General features: G+C 45.5%; 1 protein-coding gene across 1 annotated transcript; it reads right to left on the reverse strand.

Moving 5' to 3' along the window:
* Window positions 1–202: 202 nt before the first annotated feature.
* On the reverse strand, window positions 203–27,640 carry tnfrsf11a (tumor necrosis factor receptor superfamily, member 11a, NFKB activator). Its single transcript, XM_041861260.2, has 9 exons — window positions 27,322–27,640; window positions 10,354–10,429; window positions 9,868–9,993; window positions 9,545–9,694; window positions 9,266–9,347; window positions 8,711–8,895; window positions 8,104–8,153; window positions 7,036–7,996; window positions 203–1,312 (listed from the first exon to the last, which is right to left on the reverse strand). The coding sequence occupies exons 1-9, from the start codon at window positions 27,394–27,396 to the stop codon at window positions 999–1,001; spliced, it is 2,019 nt and encodes a 672-aa protein (XP_041717194.1). The 5' UTR covers window positions 27,397–27,640; the 3' UTR covers window positions 203–998.

Here is a 27,640-nt window from a genome sequence, read left to right on the forward strand (position 1 = left end):
TCAAAGCAAGTCTAAGAAGCAGTAGATCTGTTCTATATGCGCTATTTCTATGCTTCCCGTTCTTAAGTTTGGTTTTTGCTTCTTTTACTTTCAGTTTTGTACACCAGCTTCAAACAGCTGAAAATACAATATTTTTGGTTATGGAAAATATATTTCGCAGCGATTTAGATGCTACAATGATTCTCTACACTATACATGCTTGTTTTGTCACATCAACTGAAATTAGGTGAACTATTCCAATTTTAGCAACCAGGATATGGCAGAGTGATTTCTGCATAGGGTAGTTTTAAGTCACAGATTAAGTTACTTTGGGTCAAAGTATTCTCTTTGGGTCAACACAACTGATTAAGGTGGATGAATCCCGGGTCTCCTGCTGTCCACACGACTGTGTTAGCCCTCTGAGCTAAAGCTAACACAAGTATTTTTAGACAAGGTTACTCATCACACGAGTGTGGATCACCGATCCACTTCCATGGTTTTTGTAGTACGACAATAAGGCTTTTCATTCCAAAGATTTCTTCATTAGTCCAACATCAGACAGCATCAAAAACATTTTAGAAAACAAACAACACATTTACATGTATAGTATATAACTCAACAAATGCATAGCATTTTTCTTAAAAACTAAACGCACTCGTGGTGCTCTGAGAACAAATCAACACCAAGGATAACAACAAGAAGAGAGTCAAACTTATGGACCTGATTTCAGTTGTCCAGCTCTTTTAGATCAGTGAGAATGAAAGAAAGGAGACAATGAAGGAAAGGAAGCTACATGAGACTATTGAGACAGCCATAAGGTCCAGATGAGGATCACAGTCCTCCAGGTTCCAGTTCTAAGTCTATGGCCCAGTTCCAATTCCTAGCACCTACCCAGGAAGATTATGGACTATTGTTTGGAGTAGGTCGTAGCGATAGGTTTTGGAGTGGCAACAAGTGTGTCACGTCACTACTCTCATGGCTTTATGGTACACTATCCACCATTTTCTTGTCTCACTTCATCAGTCACTGGGCCACTCATCAGTCACTTCCTGAACTGGCAGGTTGTCATCCTGCTGTGGGGAGTTATGGGTAATGGAGTTCCCTGGAGACAGTGGTGGTGAATGACCAACACTTTTGGAGGACACAGAACTTTGGAACAATGGAGCTCTCTCATTGGTCTGTTCCTGGACGGGGATTCCGAACGCATCATCTGGCCCTTCTTCCTCGTTGCCTAGCGATGTCTGGCTGACGTAGACGACGATGACATCAGCGCTGAAGTTCATAACCTGACCGCTGGAGATGAAGGTGGTGTTGTTGTTCCCCGTCACCTGACCTGGCGTAGAGAGAGAGAGAGAGAGAGAGAGAGAGAGAGAGAGAGAGAGAGAGAGAGAGAGAGAGAGAGAGAGAGAGAGAGAGAGAGAGAGAGAGAATTAAGGGGTCAGTTTAGCCAGTTAGCCTAGTTAAGAGTCTAGGCATTGTGGCCTCTTTCCCAAGCTGGTATCAGGTTTGATTTCACTACCAGAGGTTAAGGGACGTAACCAACGCAGAGAGCCAAACCTCTTTTGAAATATGTACAGAGGCCAATGCATGATATGGTTGTGTAATTATGCAGTAACACACACAAACACACAGCGTCCTCTAAGTTGTGATATAAAAAACGGTTTATGTTAGGGGCGACCTCAGATGACTAATAGCGAGTAGGAGTGATGATGACTGTGCACAGTGACCATAGAAAGACCGTGGTCGGCTGCGGTTCCTTTGACCATAGTCCTGGTCAAGGACATCATCACCATATCATTTAACATCAGGGTTTCAGTGTGACCAGCAGTTTTCATTGTATGTGAAAATGTCAAACTTTATTCAAGCCGCCACTTAGACGTAGAGAAGTATAGTTTGTCATAACATTATTACAGACGACATGTCCGTTTCACTGCTGAAATAGAATTACTGTTATAGACGCTTGTATCGTAAGCAAATTACAGCTAATGTAGTATCAAACCCACAACTTGTGAGAAGCACCATGCTCCAACCAACTGAGCCATCGGAACAACTCTGGCATTTGCATTCAAATGAAGAGGAACAAACTGCCATCTAGTCCCTTATTTCCATGTTCATAGTTCACACCGCTGACGGTATTTATAAACACAACTGGAAAACTACATCTCTCTCTCTCTCTCTCTCTCTCTCTCCTCATTTACACACATGCATGCACACACATCATAACATATTATGTGTCAGTGTCTGGAATCCCATCTGAAATCATTTACTGGAACTGGAATACCAGTCTGGCCAGCCTGGTGTAAAAATGTCACTTCACCACCATCACGAAAACAAACAACCCCTTGTGTCTCTGTTTACAGCAGACTGTCTACAGTTTAACTACCCTAGGAGGGCAGATAACATCAACTATGATAGGGAAAGAATGGAACAGACATAAACTGATTGTGAAACTTGCTCTGCATCTCATTCTAGTCTAAAGTGGCTTCCGCTTCTCATCTCCTTATGGAGCTGATGTAGTTATGTGGAAGAACTGTCTTTGCTTCGCTCGCTATACAATGTTCACCTATCGTGCAGGTCTATGTCCAGGAGAGACAAGGAGAGGAAACCTCTATAGACTATTGAGATGCAGCCCATCTTCTCTCCGAGGTGTGATCCCATAATTCAGTTGTTCCCAAACTGTGGGGCGCGCCACCAATGGGTCGGCAAAAAACAACGTAAAAAAAAAACTTTTAAAGGAACTTAGTCCGGCTTTAAACTTACTCTTGAAAGTTGTAATAGTAAAATGCACAAGGTGCAATTTTGAAATTGGGTAATGCATCATCAGTTCCTCTTGTCATGTTAGTCATTGCATACCTTAGAAAACTACAGTATTTATAACTTCTCAAATACAGTGGGGAGAACAAGTATTTGATACACTGCCGATTTTGCAGGTTTTCCTACTTACAAAGCATGTAGAGGTCTGTCATTTTTATCATAGGTACACTTCAACTGTGAGAGACGGAATCTAAAACAAAAATCCAGAAAATCACATTGTATGATTTTTAAGTAATTAATTTGCATTTTATTGCATGATATAAGTATTTGATACATCAGAAAAGCAGAACTTAATATTTGGTACAGAAACCTTTGTTTGCAATTACAGAGATCATACGTTTCCTGTAGGTCTTGACCAGGTTTGCACACACTGCAGCAGGGATTTTGGCCCACTCCTCCATACAGACCTTCTCCAGATCCTTCAGGTTTCGGGGCTGTCGCTGGGCAATACGGACTTTCAGCTCCCTCCAAAGATTTTCTATTGGGTTCAGGTCTGGAGACTGGCTATGCCACTCCAGGACCTTGAGATGCTTCTTACGGCTTAGTTGCCCTGGCTCTGTGTTTTGGGTCGTTGTCATGCTGGAAGACCCAGCCACGACCCATCTTCAATGCTCTTACTGAGGGAAGGAGGTTGTTGGCCAAGATCTCGCGATACATGGCCCCATCCATCCTCCCCTCAATACGATGCAGTCGTCCTGTCCCCTTTGCAGAAAAGCATCCCCAAAGAATGATGTTTCCACCTCCATGCTTCACGGTTGGGATGGTGTTCTTGGGGTTGTACTCATCCTTCTTCTTCCTCCAAACACGGCGAGTGGAATTTAGACCAAAAAGCTATATTTTTGTCTCATCAGACCACATGACCTTCTCCCATTCCTCCTCTGGATCATCCAGATGGCCATTGGCAAACTTCAGACGGGCCTGGACATGCACTGGCTTGAGCAGGGGGACCTTGCGTGCGCTGCAGGATTTTAATCCATGACGGCGTAGTGTGTTACTAATGGTTTTCTTTGAGACTGTGGTCCCAGCTCTCTTCAGGTCATTGACCAGGTCCTGCCGTGTAGTTCTGGGCTGATACCTCACCTTCCTCATGATCATTGATGCCCCACGAGGTGAGATCTTGCATGGAGCCCCAGACCGAGGGTGATTGACCGTCATCTTGAACTTCTTCCATTTTCTAATAATTGCGCCAACAGTTGTTGCCTTCTCACCAAGCTGCTTGCCTATTGTCCTGTAGCCCACCCCAGCCTTGTGCAGGTCTACAATTTTATCCCTGATGTCCTTACACAGCTCTCTGGTCTTGGCCATTGTGGAGAGGTTGGAGTCTGTTTGAGAGTGTGTGGACAGGTGTCTTTTATACAGGTAACGAGTTCAAACAGGTGCAGTTAATACAGGTAATGAGTGGAGAACAGGAGGGCTTCTTAAAGAAAAACTAACAGGTCTGTGAGAGCAGGAATTCTTACTGGTTGGTAGGTGATCAAATACTTATGTCATGCAATAAAATGCAAATTAATTACTTAAAAATCATACAATGTGATTTTCTGGATTTTTGTTCTAGATTCCGTCTCTCACAGTTGAAGTGTACCTATGATAAAAATTACAGACCTCTACATGCTTTGTAAGTAGGAAAACCTGCAAAATCGGCAGTGTATCAAATACTTGTTCTCCCCACTGTATGTCCAGATCAACTAGCCTACGTCAACTAACGTTTTTCTAATTAGATTTTTTAGCCCATAGATATTGTTGTAATTTTTTTGTCACTCAAATATCACGAATACACATTAGACATGGCAAAATATATAGAATTGCAAGAAAATGTGATTTAAAACAGCTAAATGTTATTTGCACCCCATGACAAAATGTGTAGAATTGCAGGAAATAAGCTTTAAACCTGCAACATTTCCACCAACAAGAGGGGTGTGAACAGTTTGTGTCATGAACAGTGCTTGTTTCTATAGAAATAGACATGTTGTGTGTGCGTGCGCACGCAGGGGGGAGTGGGATGTTCCCCAATGCTGGAAGGGGGGCTCTGAGTGAAAATGTTTGGGAGGTTTTGCCATAATTAACCTCTCTGAGCGGGAAGTCCAGTTAATGACATGTTATTACTGCATTATGAGAAATGATGTTTATTTACTTACTGCTGCTTTGGGGCATAATTAAAGTATACAGTGATCAACGAGAGTCTGAAAGTGTGTGAGTCTGGGTATTACTCAAGGGATGTGTATTCAGACCACATCTTGTTTCAATTAGACCTGTGGTCACTTTCCAAAACCCTGTGGAACTCTGTAACTGGGTAAACAGGAGTGTTGTGGTGGGCAGAGCTAACACTCAGAGAGTTAAACACACACACACACAATGTTACAGCGTGGTTCTGGTGTAATCACTGGCTCATCACACAGATTCCCATTCTTACTGTGTGTGGTCTTTAAAACAAGCCAACAGTGTAGGATATTAGGAGGAAACCAATATAATTATTTTGGAGGAGCAACATTGAGATTTCAGAAACGTCTTTTCACAGTTACAGTCCTAGACAAAACAGTGTACAATAACCCAGATGCAATAACCCAGGAGAAACACCAGTGGATGTATTTATCTTTCCTCTTTAACAATGGTTGGAATGTATGTGTACAGTGCCTTCAGAAAGTATTCCCACCCCTTTACTTTTTCCACATTTTGTTGTGTTACAGCCTGAATTTAAAATGGACTAAATTGAGATTTTGTGTCACTGATCTACACACAGTACCCCAAAATGTCAAAGTGGGAATTTTGTTTGTAGAACATTTTTGAAATTAATAAAAAATGAAAAGCTGAAATGACTTGAGTCAATAAGTATTCAACCCCTTTGTTATGGCAAGCCTAAATAAGTTCAGGAGTAAATATTTGCATAACAAATCGCATAATAAGTTGCATGGACTCATTCCATGTTCAATAATAGTGGTTAACATGATTTTAGAATGACTACCCCCTCTCTGTACCCCACATGCAATTATCTGTAAAGTCCCTTAATAGAGTAGTGAATTTCAAGCACAGATTCAACCACAAAGACCAGGGAGGTTTTTCAATGCCTCGCAAAGAAGGGCACCGATTGGTAGATGTGTAAAAATTAAAAAAGCAGCCGCTGATATCCCTTTGAGCATGGTGAAGTTATTAATTAGGCTTTGGATGGTTTATCAATACACACAGTCACTACAAAGATACAGGCGTCCTTCCAAACTCAGTTGCCAGAGAGGAAGGAAACTGCTCAGGGAGTTTAATGGTGGTGATATGAGAAAACTGAGGTTGGATCAACAACATTGTAGTTACTCCACAATACTAACCTAAATGACAGAGTGAAAAGAAGGAAGCCTGTACAGAATAAAAATATTCAAAAACATGCATCCTGTTTGTAACAAAAATAAATAAAAATAAAAGTAACAAGGCACTTAAGTAATACTGCAAAATATTTGGCAAAGAAATGAACTTTTGGTCCTGAATACAAAGCGCTATGTTTGGGGCAAATCCAACACAACACATCACTGAGTACCACTCTTCATATTTTCAAGCATGGTGGTGGCTGCATCATGTTATGGGTATGCTTGTAATCAGCAAGGACTAGGGAGATTCTTAGGATAAAAATAAACAGAATACAGCTATAAGCACAGGCAAAATCCTAGAGAAAAACCTGGTTCAGTCTGCTTTCCAACAGACACTGGGAGACAAATTCACCTTTCAGCAGGACAATAACCTAAAACACAAGGCCAAATCTACACTGGAGTTGCTTACCAAGACAACATAGTCACAGTTTTGACTTAAATCAGCTTCAAAATCTATGGCAAGACTTGAAAATGTCTGTCTATCAATGATCAACAATCAATTTGACATAGCTTGAAGAATTTAAAAAAGAATAATGAGCAAATATTGTACAATCCAGGTGTGCAAAGCTCTTAAGAGACTTACCCAAAAAGCCTCACAGCTGTAATCTCCACCAAAGGTGCTTCTACAAATGATTGACTCAGGGGTGTGAATAATTATGTAAATGAGATATTTCTGTATTTCATTTTCAATAAATTAGCAAACATTTCTAAAAACATGTTTTACTTTGTCATTATGGGGTATTGTGTGTAGATGGGTGAGAAAAAACAACAACAATTTAATCAATTTTGAATTCAGGCTGTAACACAATAAAATGTGGACTAAGTCAAGGGGTATGAATACTGTATTTAGCCTTTTTCTTGTAAAAGTGTGGCTCTGCTGTGCAGTATCTACCTGAGGTGAGTGCTGGTTCCGCGAGTTGGCTCTGGAGGCTATCAGGGGCACACTCCAGCTCCGCGCCCCCAGATAAGAGCTTGTTTCCTCCACTGTCCCTCCAGGAAAGTCCCTGGTCTGGCTCACTGCTGGAGGCCTCAGAGCTCAGCTTGAACTGCCAGTCTCCCACAGTTACAGAGGTTACAGAGGGTTCAGGAGAGGTTGTGGAGGTTGAAGTGGATGTGGTGTCTGTGGTGGGGGTGGGGGTGGGGGTGGGGGTGGAGCTTATGCTAGAGTTCAGTCTGTATAGCCCATCCCCTTTCCCCTGTGAGCTGTCAATCAGCTGACCTTTTACCTCTGACCTGGCTGGGGTCAGCGGCAGGTAGAGGTCACATGACGGCATGGCGGGGGAAAGGGGAGAGGAGATGGGAGAGAGGGAGTAGGGGGAGATATTACAGCTCCTCTCAGAGCTCTTCCCTTGCAAGCCCTCAACCACATTGGCCCTCTCCCTCCCTCCATCTTTCCTTTCATCCTTCTTTCCATCCCTGCTCTCCCCCTCTCCTCCACAGGAGCAGGTCCCGAGGGTTCCAGGGTTGACGGCCTGACTACAGTCTTCATTCTCTCCTACCTCTAAAGGTTCCCTCACAGACAACACACACACACAGGAGCCAGCCCACATTGGAGACACACACACACCCTCTGATACACCCTCCTCACACACACCCTCCTCGGAAACCTCCTCCGCCTCCCCTGACCCCTCACTTCCCATCCCCTCATCCTCCTCCTCCCTCCTCTCCTCCTTCATCTCTTTAATGGGTGGTAGTTTGACCCGGTCACCAGGTATGGCTGTAGGACAGGTGTGTAGTGTTTCAGAGGGGGTGTGTGCCAGGCCAATCAGACAGGTTTTCTCACACAGGGTGCAGTTCTGACCCCCTACCCCGCCTCCTTCACCCCCACTGTGGTAGAGAGGGGCCAGAGTCTCCTGGAGAGAAAGACAGACAGATAGGTTAGTCTGAGAGCCACTCAATGTTTTATTTAGTCTACTGTTTATGCATGTCATCTCTGCCACTAAAAAAGAGTCTACCCTACCTGCTGTATCCTGGTCCTTTTCAGATTCTGGACACATAATCGCAAATTCACTGTAAGACATAAGAGGATGACAGTCATTAATTTCAGATACATTTTATGCCAAGGCATATTGCTATAAAAAATGATTCCCTCAAGACTATTGTCCTCTGCAACAAATTCAACCTGGGTAGACATAACATAGTAAACGTAAATCTGTCTCCCTCCATTTAGTATAATATGTTATGTTTCGTATGGTATGTAATTCATTTGTGGATGTCCAGCATCCATTTCGTATGATATGTTACGAATTCCAATTTGTTGTGGCTAATGTTAGCTAGGTGGCTAATGTTAGCTAGGCTAGGGGTTAGGGGTTAAGGTTAGGGTTAAGGTTAGGATTAGGAGTTAGGTTAAAGGGTTAAGGTTAGCTAACATGCTAAGTAGTTGCAAAGTTGCTAATTAGCTAAAATTGCCCATGATGAGATTCGAACACAAAACCTTTGGGTTGCTAGATGTTCACATTATATACCCACCCATCCACCCCGACCGCGAGTGTCCAGGATTTAAGTTCTACTATGTTACGTCTAGTCTATGAGACAAGGCGGACAAATGTAATCTCCCACTCAGGTACCTGAGAGTAGTTTGAGTTTGTCCTTGTAGCAGAAGAGCAGGAGGATGAGGAGACAGAGGACAGTGATGGCTGACAGAACACACACTAGGACCCAGGAGGTAGAGGAACCAGAGAGATGGGGTCCACAGACAGCGTCAGTCTGGTCACTCCCAGTCTTTTTGTCACTCTTCCCCAGGCCTTTACAACTGGAAGGAGAAAACACCCAAGGACACATGGTAATTATTTCTGTTTTATAGCAATTCAGGCATTCTCCCTCTTCTCTCTATCCTTCTCTCTTTCCCTCTATCCTTCTCTCTTTCCCTCTATCCTTCTCTCTTTCCATCTATCCTTCTCTCTTTCCCTCTATCTCTCTCTCTCTGCTCTCTCTCTCTGTTCTCTTGGTTGACCACAGAGCCTGGCAGTGGTAGAAGCTGCTCTGTGTTCCAGTGGAAGTGGTGCAGCATTAGTCAGAACACCGGTGTGGTGGAGCTTTGGGCGCCTGCAGAACCCTGTTCCTGCCTTACTGAATGGGACAGTGTATGAAGGGACACGGTATATGTGTGTGTGTTAACTCACTTGGTCCACAGTCTGCATGGTTCTATAGAGGTGTTGGGAGAGAAATATCCTCTCTTGCACGCAACACAAGTTCTCCTGCCCTCTGAGTTTAAAACACACACGACAGAGAATAGTTAAAAACTGGACAGCTGACAACAGTGGCAACACAGACGTGCAACACATAAGTGTGTGTGTGTGTTTGTGCCTTCATGTGTGTGTGTATATGTATGCCAGCATGTGTGTGTGTGTGTGTGTGCGAGTGTGTGCATGTGCATGTCTGCGTTTGTATGTCCCTCTCACCAGTGTCAGTCTCCAGTCCATATCCTGGTCCACAGGTAGGAATCTTTTCACAGAACTCACAGTTGATAGGAGAACACTCTAGACCAGGTTGACACTGACAGGGTACCGCAGCCTGGGGGTTACTGGGCCTCTCACGGTTAAAACCCTTACCTGGGGTTCACACACAGGTCAGGGGTCAGGGGTTAGTGGTTAACCAAAGCAAACACCACAGACATCAACATCTCTAAAAGCCTTTGCTAAAATGTATAGAAAACAAAGCTTCAACAATAGACTTAAAGTCCATCCAACTAGACTAGACTCCACTCCCTCAGTCACCTACTGACCTGTGTCACAGAACTTCTGTGGCAGACACTTGGTCTCGTTGGTCCAGTCAGGCTGGTACTCATCACTACCACACTGACGGCACTTGGTGTCAGAGTACCCAGCACACTCTGCAAACACATAGGACCCTGGGGAGTGGGGAAGAGAGGGTTAGACTAGCCACAGGTTAATATACCAAGGTTGCAGTGATCTACTGAGGTAAGAGAAAGGAAAGAGGAAGAGGCTAAAATAGATACATTTCCGTCACGCTTAGAGATGGACAGTTATTTGGGGATTAGAGCATGTGTAGGGTGTGTGCGTGTGCACGTGTATGTATTGCAGCAAGTCAGTTCCTCTTTGACATCCTTTCAGGAAAAATCAAACATGGCAGTTTCTTTCTTCCATGCTAAAGCTCACTGCTAAAGCCCAGACAACTGGTACTGTAGAGTGGTCATATTGGTTGGCAATGGTGGTAATGGCCATTCATGTATTTCTCTGGTTTAGTTTACCTGGTTCACACTTGCTGCAGCATCTCTTGTCTTTGAGGTACTGCTGCTGGGTACAGGTGGGTCTGGAGAGGGCTCTCTGGAAGACAAAACACAGACTACTATGGCCAATCTGGTTGTGTCAAGGCCTAAAACAACTATTGGCAGTTGACAGTAAATGTAAGAAAAATGTCATTCATTCGTTTAATCACCTTACAAAAAGAAAACACATGAAAAAAAGTATGTTAAAAAAGGTGGCTTTGGGACGTGTCACGTTTACTCCTGCTCCCCCTCTCTGGCACTCGACGTTGCCCGTTTACTAATCACTGGCTCTGACAACCATCATTACACAAACCTGTGCCTCATCATGAGATTCACCTGGACTCCATCACTTCACTGATTACTTCCCTTATATCTGTCACTCCCTTAGGTTCATTCCCCAGGCAGTATTGATTATGTGTTTCATGTCCAGACGCTACTCCTGTTTGGTATCGTTCCATCAGGACATCTCCCAGACGGTCGACAAACAGGCATACCTACTTCGTCAACACCACGACCAGCTGGCGCAACTGGGGACGGCTATGCCTTCAACAAGCGGAGGATACTATGCCACCAGTCGACCCAGCGAGCAATGCACACCAGTCCATTCAGCAGCCCGCCCAGGTCAGCGATGCCCATTTGTCCCTCCCGGATAAATATGACGGAACCCCATCTAAATGCCGTGGCTTCCTACTACAGTGCTCCCTCTATTTTGCGCACCAGATGGGAGCCCGCACCACCGAGAGGTCCAGGGTTGCCACGTTATTTCTCTACTGACTGGGCGGGTGTTGGAATGGGCCACGGCCGTCTGGGAGAGAGGAGAGGAGGGTCTGGATTCATATGAGGGGTTCATGGCTCTGTTCAGAGGTATCTTCGATCATCCACCGGAGGGCAGAGAGGGGGGGGGTGAGCGACTACTCCAACAACGGCAGGATGGCCAGACCGCTGCCGAGTACGCCCTCCCCTTCCGGACAGTAGCAGCATCCAGCGGATGGAATGAGCCGGCGCTCCGTATGCTATTCAGAAGAGGACTGTGCGAGGAGGTCCAGACGGAACTGGCATGTTGAGACGACAACCTCTGCTTGGACGCACTCATCGCGATGGCCATCCGTCTGGGTAACCTACTTGGGGAGCATCGGTACCCTCATCGCTTCTCTCCCTCCCTCAGTGAACACTCTGTTTCAGAGCCTGAACCCATGGAGGTAGGGGTCACACACCTACCCGCGGCGGAGGGACGCAGACGGAGACAGCTGGAGCTCTGTCTCTATTGTGGTCAAGGAGGGCACCAGCTCCAGTACTGTCCGGTACGTCTCAACTCGGGATCCACGAGAGCAGAGGGATGGTCACGTGATCTTCCACCCCCTGGGGCAGGTGTGAGTATCCCCTCTTCATCACTTTCTGCCAAACCCTTTTTAGTGTCGATCACACTAGCAGACTGTCCCTCATGTACTGTTTCTACAGCGCTAGTGGATTCCGGTGCCACAGGGAACTTTATTGACCAGACCCTTGCCTCCTCTCCTAACATCACCTCATACTTGCTCTCCTCTCCGTTTCTGGTTCAAGCCCTTGATAATCGGCCACTAGGATCCGGGACAATCACACACATCACCACACCACTCACCCTCACCGTGGAGTCCATCCATCAGGAGAACATTCCCTTCTTCATTACTAGTGCACCAGCTCACAAGATCATCCTCGGCCTCCCATGGCTCCAACGCCATAACCCCACCATCTCATGGTTGAGGATGAAAATCACGGACTGGGCACCCGAATACCGGATGACCTGCTTTCCCATCCACACGATCAGCTCCTTTGTCTTGCTTACGTTGAGAGAGAGGTTGTTGTCCTAGCACCACACTGCCAGATCCAGCAGGGGGAGTGGGCCCGATTCCTTCCATGGGCGGAGTACGCCCAGAACACACTGAATTCCTTCCAGTGTGTTCTGGGTTATGAGCCGGCCCTGGCTCCATGGACCCCAGGCCAGACCGAAGCTCCTGCGGTGGATGAGTGGTTCAGGCGCACAGACGAAGTGTGGAGCGATGCCCACGTGAGACTCCAGCACGCCGTCCAACGTCAGAAGGACCGCCACCGCATTGAGACTCCCGTGTTCCATCCTGGTGATCGTGTCTGGCTCTCTACCAGGAACCTCCCACTCCGCCTGCCCTGCAAGAAGCTGAGCCCCCGGTTTGTGGGGCCGTTCAAGGTTCTCCGGGGGGTCAACGAGGTGACGTATAGATTACAGCTCCCCAGTGACTACCGTATCTCACCTTCCTTTCAAGTCTGCCTTCTCAGGCCGGTGGTTCCTGGTCCCCTGGATGAGGCTGTCCCCCACGACACCCCTCCGCCCGCCTTGGATGTCGAGGGAGGTCCCGTCTATGCCATCAGATCCCTACTGGACTCCCGACGTCGTGGGGGTCGGCTCCAGTACCTGGTGGTCTGGGAGGGGTACGGTCCAGAGGAACGGTGTTGGGTTCCGGTGGAGGACATTCTGGATCCCAACATCATCCGTGATTTCCACCTTCGCCGCCTTGACCGGCCCGCTCCTCACCCTCAGGGCCATCCCCCTGGCAGGCGTCGTCCTGCGGCTGGAGCCACGCGCCACCTGCTTCTCGACTCCCAGTGTCATCGTTACAACATGAAAAATGACACGTGAATGTGCAATTGACATGTGAGGAGAAAACGTGTACTTTAAATGGACTTTAATACATGTGAACATATGGTTTTACATGTGAACAACTGACTTCACGTGTCTCTTTTCACATGTGAAAATTTCAGCTCAACATGTAAAAACAGCTATTCCACATGTGAAAATGCTCATTTATCATGTGTGTATTTTGTAAGGGTCATTCATTCCTTCATTAATTTGTAGACATGAGACATACGTCTATCTGTAAGACTAAACAGTGGTTATAGGAGAGAAAGAGAGGAGGATTGCCCAACTCTTTCCTGTCGTCTGAAAAAAAAGAAAGAAAGAAACAGAAAACCCCCAATCCCTCATCCCCTGAAGTCATTCCATGGCTTATGTCTGTTACCACTGCAAACATTCTCACTGTCAACAGAACTCCTTTTGGAATAAAACATTGCTTGAATAAAACTTTCTTCTAATGATTTGATTCCAAACTGTTCTAACGATCAAGCCCTTTTAAACAAAACCATAAAATACAAATAGTGCCCACCTCAGCAGTGCATACAGGCACCTTAGTAGTCAACAGAGTGGATACTAGGCTGTGGAGGGAGGGTGGTCCCCTCAGTGGCTCGTTAAAGCTTGGTGTACAGATGCAGGATCTTAATTTGATCACTCTGTTGCAGGAGAACTTTCCTTTTACAACTTCCCTGTTAAATGTGTTACTTGTAGTGTATAGTGCATTCGAAAAGTATTCAGACCCCTTCCCTTTTTCCACATTGTCACGGAATCAGCCGAGGCTGCTCCCCCTCCTTGCTCGGGCAGGCTTCGGCGTTCGTCGTCCCCGGAGTACTAGCTGCCACCGATCTATGTTTCTGTGTTTGACTTGTTTTGTCTTGATTGTGTACACCTGTTTCCTATTATGTTGTATTGTATTCCCTATATAACCCTCTGTCGTTCATTGTGTGTTGTGTGTGATTGTTTTCGTCATTTTCGGCAGTTGCTATTGTGCGGGTATTCTCCTCCCTGTTTGGAGGTTGTTTTGTACTCTGGTTACTTTGTTAGTAAAAGTACGTTTCCAGTAGCTCGGTGTCCTGCGTTTGACTTCGCCTACTGCATTCACGTCGCACTTTGACAGAATCACACACCACTCATGGAGTCAGCAGGAGCGGCGGTGCCAGCTGGATCTATGGAGGCACGCGTCGAACACCAAGTGGCCATGATCCAGGCTCTCGGCACCGCCATGGAATGGGTGGTGAACACCATTGAGCGATGGGAAAGAGGGGGTCTACCTATACCCCTTCCAACGATACCACCACCATCGGCGATGCCCATCGTTTCACCTCCGGGGTCCAGTGGGATTCGGCTCTCGCTCCCGAGGGCTTATGATGGCACAGCGGCCGGGTGCCAGGGTTTCCTACTCCAGGTTGAACTCTACCTAGCAACCATTCACCAGTGTCCGCCCTCATCTCCTGTCTGTCCGGCAAGGCACTGGAGTGGGCCAACGCCAAGTGGGGTGGGATAGACGCCGCTACGGTCAACTATGCGGAGTTCCACGCCGCTTCCGGGCAGTATTCGATCATCCACCAGAGGGTAAAGCGGCGGGTGAGCGTCTATTCCACCTTAGACAGGGGAGGAGGAGCGCGCAGGAGTTCGCGCTGGACTTCCGGACGCTGGCTGTCAACGCGGGATGGAATGAGAGAGCCCTCATCGACCACTATAGATGTAGCCTGAGGGAGGACGTGCAGGGAATTGGCCTGCAGGGACACCAACTTCAGCTTTGATCAACTGGTGGACATGTCTATTCGCCTGGATACCCTGTTGGCTACCCGCGGACGTCCGGATTCGGGGCCGTCCATTCCATCCCCCAGCACTTCCGAGCCGACCCCTATGGAGCTCGGGGGTGCTGGTGCTAGGGAGACCAAGAGGGAGACCAGGAGGGAAGCCGTCCCCTGCACCAACTGTGGCCGCAGAGGACACACTGCTGGTCGGTGCTGGGGAGGGTCTCCTAGGAATCGAGGCAGTGGGCGACGCACTGATGAGTCATTCCAGGTGAGTAGACACCCAACTCACCCAGAGCTCTCTGTTGCTCATATGTGTATTAAAGTGGTGTTTCCCGAGGTTTCTCCTCACTCCCAGCATAAGGCGCTAGTAGATTCAGGCGCAGCTGGGAATTGTATCGATATCCATGCCCTAGATAGCCGCCCTTTGGGGTCAGGATTGATTAGGGAGGTCACGGCGCCTCTCCGGATGAAAACGCAGGAGGGCCATGAGGAGATATTACGTTTGTATTTGATTGATTCTCCTGCGTTTCCCGTGGTTTTGGGGCTTCCCTGGTTAACATCTCATGACCCCAACATTTCATGGCAACAGAGAGCTCTCAAGGGATGGTCTGATCAGTGTACTGGGCGGTGTGTAGGCGTTTCCGTAGAGCAACGACGGTGGAAAGCCCGAACCAAGTTCCCACCTTGCACATTCCACCTGAGTATGCCGATTTGGCACTCGCCTTCAGTAAAAAGAAGGCAACTCAATTACCACCTCATCGACAGGGGGATTGTGCGATAGACCTCCAAGTAGGCGCTGCGCTTCCACGTAGTCACGTGTATCCTGTCTCAGGAGGAGACGGCAGCTATGGAGACCTACGTCACCGAACCTCTGAGACAGGGTTACTTTCGGCCGTCCACTTCCCCTGCGTCCTCAAGTTTCTTTTTTGTGAAGAAGAAGGATGGGGGTTTACGCCCGTGTATTGATTACCGTGGTATCAATCAGATCACAATCAAATACAGCTATCCTCTCCCTCTGATTGCTAGTATGACGGAGTCATTACACGGGGCGCGATTCTTCACAAAATTGGATCTCAGGAGCGCATATAACCTGGTGCGCATTAGGGAGGGAGATGAGTGGAAGACAGCATTCAGTACCACCTCGGGTCACTATGAGTACCTCGTCATGCCATACGGTTTAATGAATGCTCCTTCAGTCTTCCAATCATTTGTGGACGAGATTTGCATGGACAGGGTGTAGTGGTATATATTGATGACATTCTAATATACTCCGCTACACGAGCCAAGCATTTGTCCCTGGTGCGTCGAGTGCTTGGTAGACTGTTGGAGCATGACCTGTATGCGAAGGCGGAGAAATGTCTGTTCTTCCAGGAGTCCATCTCCTTCCTGGGACATCGGTTGTCCGCGTCAGGGGTAGAGATGGAGATTGACCGCGTTTCTGCCGTGCGTAATTGGCAGACTCCCACCACGGTAAAGGAGGTGCAGCGCTTCTTGGATTTTGCCAATTACTACCGGAGGTTTATCAGGGGCTTTGGACAGGTAGCAGCTCCCATTATCTCTCTGCTAAAGGGGGGTCCGGTGCGCCTGCAGTGGTCGGCTGAGGCGGACAGGGCGTTTAAACGTCTGAAGGACCTGTTTACCTCGGCTCCGGTGCTGGCGCATCCGGATCCCTCTTTGGCATTCCAGGTGGAGGTGGACGCTTCCGAGGCTGGGATCGGCGCTGTGCTGTCTCAGCGCTCGGGTACGCCACCTAAACTCCGCCCCTGTGCTTTCTATTCTAAGAAGCTCAGTCCGGCAGAGCGCAATTATGACGTGGGGGACAGGGAGCTGCTAGCTGTGGTTCAAGCCCTGAAGGTGTGGAGACATTGGCTTGAGGGGGCTAAACACCCTTTTCTCATGCTGACTGACCATCGTAACCTGGAGTACATTCAGGCAGCGAGGAGGCTGAACCCTCGCCAGGCAAGGTGGGCTATGTTTTTCTCCCGCTTTGTATTTAAGCTCACCTATAGACCAGGGTCCCAAAACGCTAAGGCAGATGCCCTGTCCCGACTATATGACACAGAGGAGAGGTCCATTGAGCCCACTCCCATACTCCCGGAGTCTTGTCTGGTGGCACTGGTGGTGTGGGAGGTTGATGCGGAAATCGAGCGGGCGTTACGTTCCGATCCTACTCCTCCACAGTGTCCAGAGGGTCGGAAGTACGTGCCGTTCGAGGTTAGCGATCGTTTGATATACTGGGCTCACACGTCACCCTCCTCTGGTCATCCGGGTATTGGTCGGACAGTGCACTGCCTTAATGGGAAGTACTGGTGGACTACTTTAGCGAAGGATGTGAGGGTTTATGTTTCCTCCTGCTCGGTGTGCGCCCAGTGTAAGGCGCCTAGACACCTGCCCAGGGGGAAGTTACAACCCCTACCCGTTCCTCAACGGCCATGGTCTCACCTCAAATAAGCAAAGAGAAATGACAGTCCATCATTACTTTAAGACATGAAGTCAATAAGGAACATTTCAAGAACTTTGAAAGTTTCTTCAAGTGCAGTCGCAAAAACCATCAAGCGCTATGATGAAACTGGCTCTCATGAGGACCGCCAGAGGAATGGAAGACCCAGAGTTACCTCTGCTGCAGAGGATAAGTTCATTAGAGTTACCAGCCTCAGAAAAAGCAGCCCAAATAACTGCTTCACAGAGTTCAAGTAACATACACATCTCAACACCAACTGATCAGAGGGGACTGTGTGAATCAGGCCTTCTTGGTTGAATTGCTGCAAAGAAACCACTACTAAAGGACACCAATAAGAAGAAGAGACCTGCTTGGGCCACGAAACACGAGCAATAGACATTAGACCGGTGGAAATGTGTCCTTTGGTCTGGTGTCCAAATTGCCGATTTTTGGTTCAAACCACTGTGTCTTTGTGAGACGCGGTGTGGGTGAACAGATGATCTCCACATGTGTAGTTCCCACCGTAAAGCATGGAGGAGGAGGTGTTATGGTGTGGGGGTGCTTTGCTGGTGACACTGTCTTAACCAGCATGGCTACCACAGCATTCTGCAGCGATACGCCATGGTTTGGGCTAAGTGGGACTATCATTTGTTTTTCAACAGGACAACGACCCAACACACTTCCAGGCTGTGTAAGGGCTATTTTACCAAGAAGGAGAGTGATGGAGTGCTGCATCAGATTACCTGGCCTCCACAATCCCCCGACCTCAACCCAATTGAGATGGTTTGGGATGAGTCGGACCGCAGAGTGAAGGAAAAGCAGCCAACAAGTGCTCAGAATATGTGGAAACTCCTTCAAGACCGTTGGAAAAGCATTCCAGGAGAAGCTGGTTGAGAGAATGCCAAGAGTGTGCAAAGCTGTCATCAAGGCAAAGGGTGGCTATTTGAAGAATCTCAAATATAAAATATATTTTGATTTGTTTAACACTTTTTTGGTTACTACACGATTCCATATGTGTTATTTCATAGTGTTGATGCCTTCACTATTATTCTACAATGTAGAAAATAGTAAAAATAAAGAAAAACCCTTGAATGAGTAGGTGTGTCCAAACTTTTGACTGGTACTGTATATTTTTTTGCTAATTTATTAAAAATAAAAAACAGAAATACCTTATTTACATAAGTATTCAGATCCTTTGCTATGAGACTCTAAATTTTGCTCAGGTGCATCCACTGATCATCCTTGAGATGTTTCTACAACTTGATTGGAGTCCACCTGTGGCAAATTCAATTGATTGGATATGATATGGAAAGGCATACACCTGTCTATATAAGGTCCCACAGTTGACAGTGCATGTCAGAGCAAAAACCAAGCCATGAGGTCGAAAAAATTGTCTGTAGAGCTCCGAGACAGGATTGTGCCGAGGCACAGATCTGGGGAAGGCTACCAAAAAATGTCTGCAGCATTGAAGGTCCCCAAGAACCCAGTGGCCTCCATCATTCTTCAATGGAAGAAGTTTGGAACCACCAAGACTTCCTAGAGCTGGCCGCCCAGCCAAACTGAGCAATCGGGGAGGTGGAGGTCAGGGAGGTGACCAAGAACTCGATGGTCACTATGACAGAGCTCCAGAGTTTCTCTGTGGAGATGGGAGAACCTTCCAGAAGGACAACCATCTCTGCAGCACTCCACCAATCAGGCCTTTATGGTAGAGTGGCTAGACGGAAGCCACTCCTTAGTAAAAGGCACATGACAGCCCGCTTGGAGCTTGCCAAAAGGCACCTAAAGGACTCTCAGACCATGAGAAACAAGATGATTTTGTCTGATGAAACCAAGATTGAACTCTGATTGAATGCCAAGCGTCACGTCTGGAGGAAACCTGGCACCATCCCTATGGTGAAGCATGGTGGTGGCAGCATCATGCTGTGGGGATGTTTTTCAGTGGTAATGACTGGGAGACAGGATCGAGGGAAAGATGAATGAGCAAAGTACAGAGAGATCCTTGATGAAAACCTGCTCCAGAGCGCTCATGACTTCAAACTGGGGTGAAGGTTCACCTTCCAACAGGACAACGACCCTAAGCACACAGCCAAGAAAATGCAAGAGTGGCTTCGGGACAAGTCTCTGAATGTCCTTGAGTGGCCCAGCCAGAGCCCAGACTTGAACCCGATCGAACATCTCTGGAGAGAACTAAAAATAGCTGTGCAGCGACGCTCCCCATCCAACCTGACAGAGCTCGAGAGGATCTGCAGAGAAGAATGGGAGAAACTCCCCAAATACATGTGTGCCAAGCTTGTAGCGTCATATCCAAGAAGACTCGAGAATGTAATCGCTGCCAAAGGTGGTTCAACAAAGTACTGAGTAAAGGGTCTGAATACCTATGTACAGTGCCTTGCAAAAGTATTCATCCCCCTTGGCGTTTTTCCTATTTTGTTGCATTACAACCTGTAATTTAAATTGATTTTTATTTGGATTTCATGTAATGGACATACACAAAATAGCCCAAATTGGTGAAGTAAAATGAAAAAAATAACTTCTTTCAAAAAATTCAAACAAATAAATATCGGGAAAGTGGTGCGTGCATATGTATTCACCCCCTTTGCTATGAAGCCCCTAAATAAGATCTGATGCAACCAATTACCTTCAGAAGTCACATAATTAGTTAAATAAAGTCCACCTGTGTGCAATCTAAGTGTCACATGATCTGTCACATGATCTCAGTATATATATACCTGTTCTGAAAGGCCCCAGATTCTGCAACACCACTAAGCAAGGGGCACCACTAACCAAGCGGCACCATTAAGACCAAGGAGCTCTCCAAACAGGTCAGGAACAAAGTTGTGGAGAAGTACAGATCAGGGTTGGGTTATAAAAAAATATCAGAAACTTTGAACATCCCACGAGGGCACCATTAAATCCATTATTTAAAAATGGAAAGAATATGGTACCACAACAAACCTGCCAAGAGAGGGCCTCCCACCAAAACTCACGGACCAGGCAAGGAGGGCATTAATCAGAGAGGCAACAAAGAGACCAAAGATAACCCTGAAGGAGCTGCAAAGCTCCACAGTGGAGATTGGAGTATCTGTCCATAGGACCACTTTAAGCAGTACACTCCACAGAGCTGGGCTTTACGGAAGAGTGGCCAGAAAAAAGCCATTGCTTAAAGAAAAAAATAAGCAAACACGTTTGGTGTTCGCCAAAAGGCATAAATAATAATAATAAATAATAATATGCCATTTATCAGACGCTTTTATCCAAAGCGACTTACAGTCATGCGTGCATAAATTTTTGTGTATGGGTGGTCCCGGGGATCGAACCCACTACCTTAGCGTTACAAGCGCCGTGCTCTACCAGCTGAGCTACAGAGGGGGACTCCCCAAACATATGGAAGAAGGTACAGTGGGGGAAAAAAGTATTTAGTCAGCCACCAATTGTGCAAGTTCTCCCACTTAAAAAGATGAGAGAGGCCTGTAATTTTCATCATAGGTACACGTCAACTATGACAGACAAATTGAGGAAAAAAAATCCAGAAAATCACATTGTAGGATTTTTCATGAATTTATTTGCAAATGATGGTGGAAAATAAGTATTTGGTCACCTATAAACAAGCAAGATTTCTGGCTCTCACAGACCTGTAACTTCTTCTTTAAGAGACTCCTCTGTCCTCCACTCGTTACCTGTATTAATGGCACCTGTTTGAACTTGTTATCAGTATAAAAGACACCTGTCCACAACCTCAAACAGTCACACTCCAAACTCCACTATGACCAAGACCAAAGAGCTGTCAAAGGACACCAGAAACAAAATTGTAGACCTGCACCAGGCTGGGAAGACTGAATCTGCAATAGGTAAGCAGCTTGGTTTGAAGAAATCAACTGTGGGAGCAATTATTAGGAAATGGAAGACATACAAGACCACTGATAATCTCCCTCGATCCGGGGCTCCACGCAAGATCTCACCCTGTGGGGTCAAAATGATCACAAGAACAGTGAGCAAAAATCCCAGAATCACACGGGGGGACCTAGTGAATGACCTGCAGAGAGCTGGGACCAAAGTAACAAAGCCTACCATCAGTAACACACTACGCCGCCAGGGACTCAAATCCTGCAGTGCCAGACGTGTCCCCCTTCTTAAGCCAGTACATGTCCAGGCCCGTCTGAAGTTTGCTAGAGTGCATTGGGATGATCCAGAAGAGGATTGGGAGAATGTCATATGGTCAGATGAAACCAAAATATAACTTTTTGTTAAAAACTCAACTCGTCGTGTTTGGAGGACAAAGAATGCTGAGTTGCATCCAAAGAACACCATACCTACTGTGAAGCATGGGGGTGGAAACATCATGCTTTGGGGCTGTTTTTCTGCAAAGGGACCAGGACGACTGATCCGTGTAAAGGAAAGAATGAATGGGGCCATGTATGAAACGTGGCTGGGTCTTTCAGCATGACAATGATCCCAAACACACCACCCGGGCAACGAAGGAGTGGCTTCGTAAGAAGCATTTCAAGGTCCTGGAGTGGCCTAGCCAGTCTCCAGATCTCAACCCCATAGAAAATATTTGGAGGGAGTTGAAAGTCCGTGTTTTTTTGTCTTATTTCTTGTTTGTTTCACAAAAAAATATATTTTGCATCTTCAAAGTGGTAGGCATGTTTTGTAAATCAAATGATACAAACCCCCAAAAAATCAATTCCAGGTTGTAAGGCAACAAAATAGGAAAAATGTCAAGGGGTGTGAATACTTTCGCAAGCCACTGTAAATGTATTATTTCAGTTGTTTATTTTTTATACATTTGCTAAAATTTCTAAAAGCCTGTTTTTGCTTTTTCGTTATGGGGTATTGTGTGTAGATTGATGAGGGGAAAAAACAATTTAATCAATTTTAGAATATGGCTGTAATGTAACAAAATGTGGAAAATGTCAAGGGGTCTGAATACTTTCCGAATGCACTGTATTTGAGGTTTAAAAAGGCTTCTGAAGTTTGTAATTTCCACTTCGAAATTTCAGACTTGATTTTTCCTTATGAAAAATGTATCAACCACTACATAAATGGCCATTAATTATAACTCACATAATAATTCACATTTCCTGTTGCTGCAGGATTATTTTCCTGCTGTAGCAAACTGGCTCAAATTAAGATCCTACATCTGTATAATGGACACTTAAAATATGAGTCTATGAGTATCTCTCTGCTGTGAACACTGATCGTGTTGTGGTCTACCCACCCACTGCTGTTGGCAGGGGTGCAATGGTAAGCTAATATAATACCCCTCACCACAAACACACATATGCATGTAGCCCCACCCCCCCCCCACCCCCCAGCCAGCCAGTGTGCTGAATTACAGAATAATTGTGTTATGAGAGAAAATATGCCGAACCAACAGTTTCTTTGTGAAGGAATTGAACTAACAAAAACATCTCATACTCCATTTATATAAACCTTCACAAACACCACAGGCACAGAGTGCTTCTGCCTAATATTACTGACCCCCAACCTAAAGCATCTTACAGTAGATTTACTTTACTGTCACAACACTTGCCCCTCTCCATCCCTCCCTCTGCTGTCGGTGCCCCTCTCCCCCATGCCTGTCCCATACCCCAGTCAAAGACTACAGAAACTCATCTAAAGCTTTTCTCATTCAAGTTTTTCTTGTGACCCACCAAGTAAACAAAAACAAAGTCTGTGGCCACGTCTTAAGCTGCAACTCAGAACAAATCAGCTTTCTGCGACCAACCCTTTGAAAAACCCCACTGATATGGTTTTAGTCTGTGTGTCTGTAGTGCCAGAGATCCCAACCAGTGTTTAATTACTTCCACAGTGTCTCACATCAGTCATTGTTTTGCTTTTAATGATGAATGCCACTCATAGTTGTGACCACAGTCATAATGATCAACATGTGTTAGAGGAGACAAGCTGACTGAGATCAGAGCAATGCTGCCATGCATCAACATACAGCTGTTGGAGAAGGACACAGTTCCCATAAGAAGAAGAAGAAGAAGAAGAAGAAGAAGAAGAAGAAGAAGAAGAAGAAGAAGAAGAAGAAGAAGAAGAAGAAGAAGAAGAAGAAGAAGAAGAAGAAGAAGAAGAAGAAGAAGAAGAAGAAGAAGAAGAAGAAGAAGAAGAAGAAGAAGAAGAAGAAGAAGAAGAAGAAGAAGAAGAAGAAGAAGAAGAAGAAGGTTTGATTCCTGGATGGGCCATATATAGATAGGCCTAACTCGGTCCTCGGGACCCCAAGGGGTGCATGTTTTGGTTTTTGCCCTAGCACTACACAGCTGATTCAGATCAGCTAATCATCAACCTTTGATAATTTCAAACAGCTGTGTAGTGTTAGGGCAAAAACCTTGGGGTCCCGAGGACCGAGTTTTAGAAACGCTGCCTTACTGTATAACTGTGATGGATCATTGTTTCAGAGACGAGGGAAGGATATGAAGGAAGGAGGTGAGGGAAGAAGGCAGGGTGAGACTATTGACACCCAACCTTGACAGACAGTATTGGTCAGTGACAGATTTGGGCGAAAGGGGACAGGAAACCAAAAGAATGCTAGGAATCGTATTTCTGTTTCCACTGCCTCCGAACATCAGGCCATAATTATGAGACGTTGCTGCAATATGTTTTAATTCACTAAATATATAAGAGCATGGCTGGATCCACCCTAAATGATTACAGGCTAGAGAGAAAGGCCAGGATATAACATAGGCTCCTCTAACCTCCATCCATTCTAACTTGATCTGAGAGTGCAACTACAGTCAGTTCTGTTACAAACAGTGGTTCCCAAACTGTTTTTGTGTGTGCTGTGAACCATCGAAAGCTTAAAGAGAAGAGAGAGAGATAGAAAGAGAGAGGGAGAGGGAGAGGGAGAGGGAGAGGGAGAGGGAGAGGGAGAGGGAGAGGGAGAGGGAGAGGGAGAGGGAGAGGGAGAGGGAGAGAGAGAGAGAGAGAGAGAGAGAGAGAGAGAGAGAGAGAGAGAGAGAGAGAGAGAGAGAGAGAGAAAGGAAGAGAGAGTGCGTGATAGAGAGACCTGGATCGCAAGAAAAGACAGGCTATGTGCACACTGCCCACAAAACGAGGTGCTAACCTCCTGCCAAATGTATGACCATATTAGAGACTCAGATTTCCCTCAGATTACACAGACCCACAAAGAATTCGAAAACAAATCCAATTTTGATAAACTCGTATATCTATTAGGTGAAATACCACAGTGTGCCATCACAGCAGCAAGATTTGTGACCTGTTGTCACAAGAAAAGGGCAACCATATTTATGTTTATTTATTTTCCCTTTTGTACTTCAACTATTTGCACATCGTTACAACACTGTACATAGCCATAATATGACATTTGAAATGTCTCTATTCCTTTGAAAATGTTGTGAGTTTAATGTTTACTTTTCATTTTTTATTGTTTATTTCACTTTAGTTTATTATCTATTTCACTGATTTGGCAATGTAAACATATGTTTCCCATGCCAATAAAGCCCTTTGAATTGAATTGAATTCAGAGAGAGAGGTAGCGAGAGAATAAAATAGAGAAATAGAGAGGAAGAGAGAGAGAGGGGAAGAGAGAGCGGGAGAGAAAGAGAGAGATGAGTGACTGACTGAGTGTGCATGTGTGAATGAGTGAGTGAGCGAGATAGCGGACTAGAGAAAGAGTGTCTGACAGTTCTCACAACCAGTAGCACCTGTAGAATACTATCTTTATTTGTTTTGATCAGATGACAGAGATAGAGAGAGAGAGAGAGAGAGAGAGAGAGAGAGATAGATAGAGAGAGATGTGATCCCTGATCCCCATCATCTCCTCTGACATGAGATATATTCCAGACTTTCTCAGATTTGCATAACTGCCACCCCAAGCTCTGACATCTGGCCAAGAACAACTTCCCTCACATTAAGGATTTAACACCTGGGTCTTTGTAGACTAGAGACTAAAATCTAGGTACTTTGTGAATTATTGCATGATAATATCATGTCCATTCATGTTACTTAACAAGTGATATAAATGATATGTAACGACTTACAAACAGTTTACTAATGGTTAACAAATGTAACAATGGTTTACAGCCCTTTATATACAGATCTCCATCTAAAGTATTGTTTGCCTCTGGACGTGGGCAGTGGTAGACTGTCTGTCTGTCATCGAAGCACCACCACAACGCGTTATATTTTACCACGAACGCTACAGCAGAAGCGAACTCCTTCGTCCACTACTCTTTAGTACGCGCGAGGCTCCATTAAGTCACGTTTTCCTGGGGGAAGCTGTGAAACACCCGGGAAACTGTGAAGCAAGCGGTACCCTATTGCGTGACTGTGTTTATGAGTCTGTTATTAAAGAATGTGAAACAATGTGTATGTTTAATGCTTTTCATTAAATCATGTACGGTTATAATTATTGTATATAAATGGTTAAAGGAATGGAAACATTGTGATTTTAGTGTGCGGAACGGCTGGCTGGGGAACTCATTTAAACCTGTCATAAGGCTGAAGGTTAAAAACAGCCTATACTATATATAGGCCTATATCTAGGTTCTACAATATATTTTCGTTTTAAAGAATGTATTTTCTCCCAAAATAGAAGCCATGTGTATCACAGTCCATAACTTGGTTGGTTTCTTCGTCTGTCACTCTGTCAGGTTAAGACTTGTCCTACAGGAGTGAGAATGAGGCAACACCTGGGCTGGTCTAGTTAGTACTGTAGACACTTATCGTTTAGATATTGTAGACACTTATCGTTTGCCTGCACAGTAGACACAACATAAATGACTGAATGAATACTAGTGTTTGGTATTGCATAAAAGACTGACAAATTATCTCTCATTAGAAGAGAGTCAGTACAAGAGAAAATATGACAAGAAATGTATGTTTTGGTAACAACAAGAGCTTTGCCATTAAAAAGATGGACATGTACAACTCAGTGACTTAAAAATGGTATACAGTTGAGGCCAAATAGACTGACATTTACAAAAAACGTTTGGTGTACAACTGCACTAAAGGAGCCTAAAGTTACTCCTTATTGTCCAATAACCTTACATGTTTTGTTTAGAGGCGAATTGACTCTGGCAGCCAAAACAGCCAAATTCTCCATCTAAACTTGAATCGATTCTCAATTGTGGTAAGGTTCTAGAAACATAAAGCCCTTTACCTTCACATCAGATCAAAATAATTCCACAAATACTAAATACACACTTACTGTACACTGTTGTAACACAATTTCAGCCAACAGTATTTTTCAGTGACAACACTTTTGTGGCGTGTCCGACTTACTCACAGGTGTTTGGAAACGCAGATAGTCCTAGCTAATTAGTACAGGTAGTCCACTCTCTCTTCCCTCTTTCACCAAACAAGCGCTGCAACATGGGCATATGGCCATGTGGGAACCTTAACACTATACAGGTGTGTAGTAATTTAAGCTTTTGTTTTTGGAAAATTATTTCTGGCTGATATGAAAGATACGTTCCTTTTGTTTCCAAAACCGTACGTTTAGAACAAGCGTCGGGGCTTTTAACAAAACTTCGCAGGCCAGACGATACTATCATCAATAGGTCCTAAAGGTAGGTAGCCGTCTATGAATGGGGTAAGTGCAAAGGTGCCAATTTACTTGAAGGCAACTGTAGGTCCTGCATTTCTCAATGGAATATCTGACATGCAGCCTATTCCCCAGACAGTTGCAACACAAACCCGTAGGATGGGGAGAAAGACGGAAGAGAAAACGTCCTAAATCCCAGACACATGATCCTGACTTACACTGTAACAAGACAACACCCCCACAACATATTGGAGCCGAAACGGGAACGTCCGGTAAAAACAACCTTAAGGCCAGCAAGAGTGCATCCAGCTGCATCAAGCCTAGCGCGGCTTCTGTGGTTTACCGTACCGGTAGAGGGCGGGGGGCGCATGGATGCGACCCAAACATAAATGTTTCCACTTGATGCTCAAGCATAAACTACGGTAATCTTTTAATGTATTTTTTCTTCCAACTCCTCCAGAGCAATAACAATGGCTAGATGAAGGCCTATTCTAGATCTAGAGAAAACTCTATACATCAACTAAATAAAACTAGTATCTATATACAGCACTTTTTTTTATGTATGCGATGAGTTTTTGAGTAGCCTATGACTTACCTGTGCGCACAGAGTGAGAACCAGATGCGTGACCCAGCCTTGAAATATCCAACTGGTAGGGAAGTTAACTCTCATCTCTCCTGCTAGAGACACAAATCAGAGAAGAAATCCAATTGTCTTGTACAGATTTAGGATTATTGATATTGTCGATATCAAAGTAACCGGTACGGTTTTTGTCGGTAATTATAGGGATATCTGTTTTTGTCGGTAATTATAGGGATCTTTGGGGATACAGTGTGGCGCCTCCAAACCAGTCTGGCATTCTCGCTTCGCATGCCCGGTAATGCACGCTCTGCTCTCTTCTAGTGTCACCCACGCG

The sequence above is a fragment of the Coregonus clupeaformis genome, chromosome 34, assembly GCF_020615455.1.
Source record: "Coregonus clupeaformis isolate EN_2021a chromosome 34, ASM2061545v1, whole genome shotgun sequence".
NCBI lineage: Eukaryota > Metazoa > Chordata > Actinopteri > Salmoniformes > Salmonidae > Coregonus > Coregonus clupeaformis.

What these genes read in the sequence shown, in the direction of transcription:
- tnfrsf11a (XM_041861260.2), bottom strand. Translation starts at nt 27,396, where the DNA reads ATGAGAGTTAACTTCCCTACCAGTTGGATATTTCAAGGCTGGGTCACG. An exon ending in ACAGAAGTTCTGTGACACAG is followed by an intron (nt 9,695 to 9,867) that starts GTCAGTAGGTGA and finishes TGTGAACCCCAG; the next exon opens with GTAAGGGTTTTAACCGTGAG. An exon ending in TGGACTGGAGACTGACACTG is followed by an intron (nt 9,348 to 9,544) that starts GTGAGAGGGACA and finishes TTTTAAACTCAG; the next exon opens with AGGGCAGGAGAACTTGTGTT.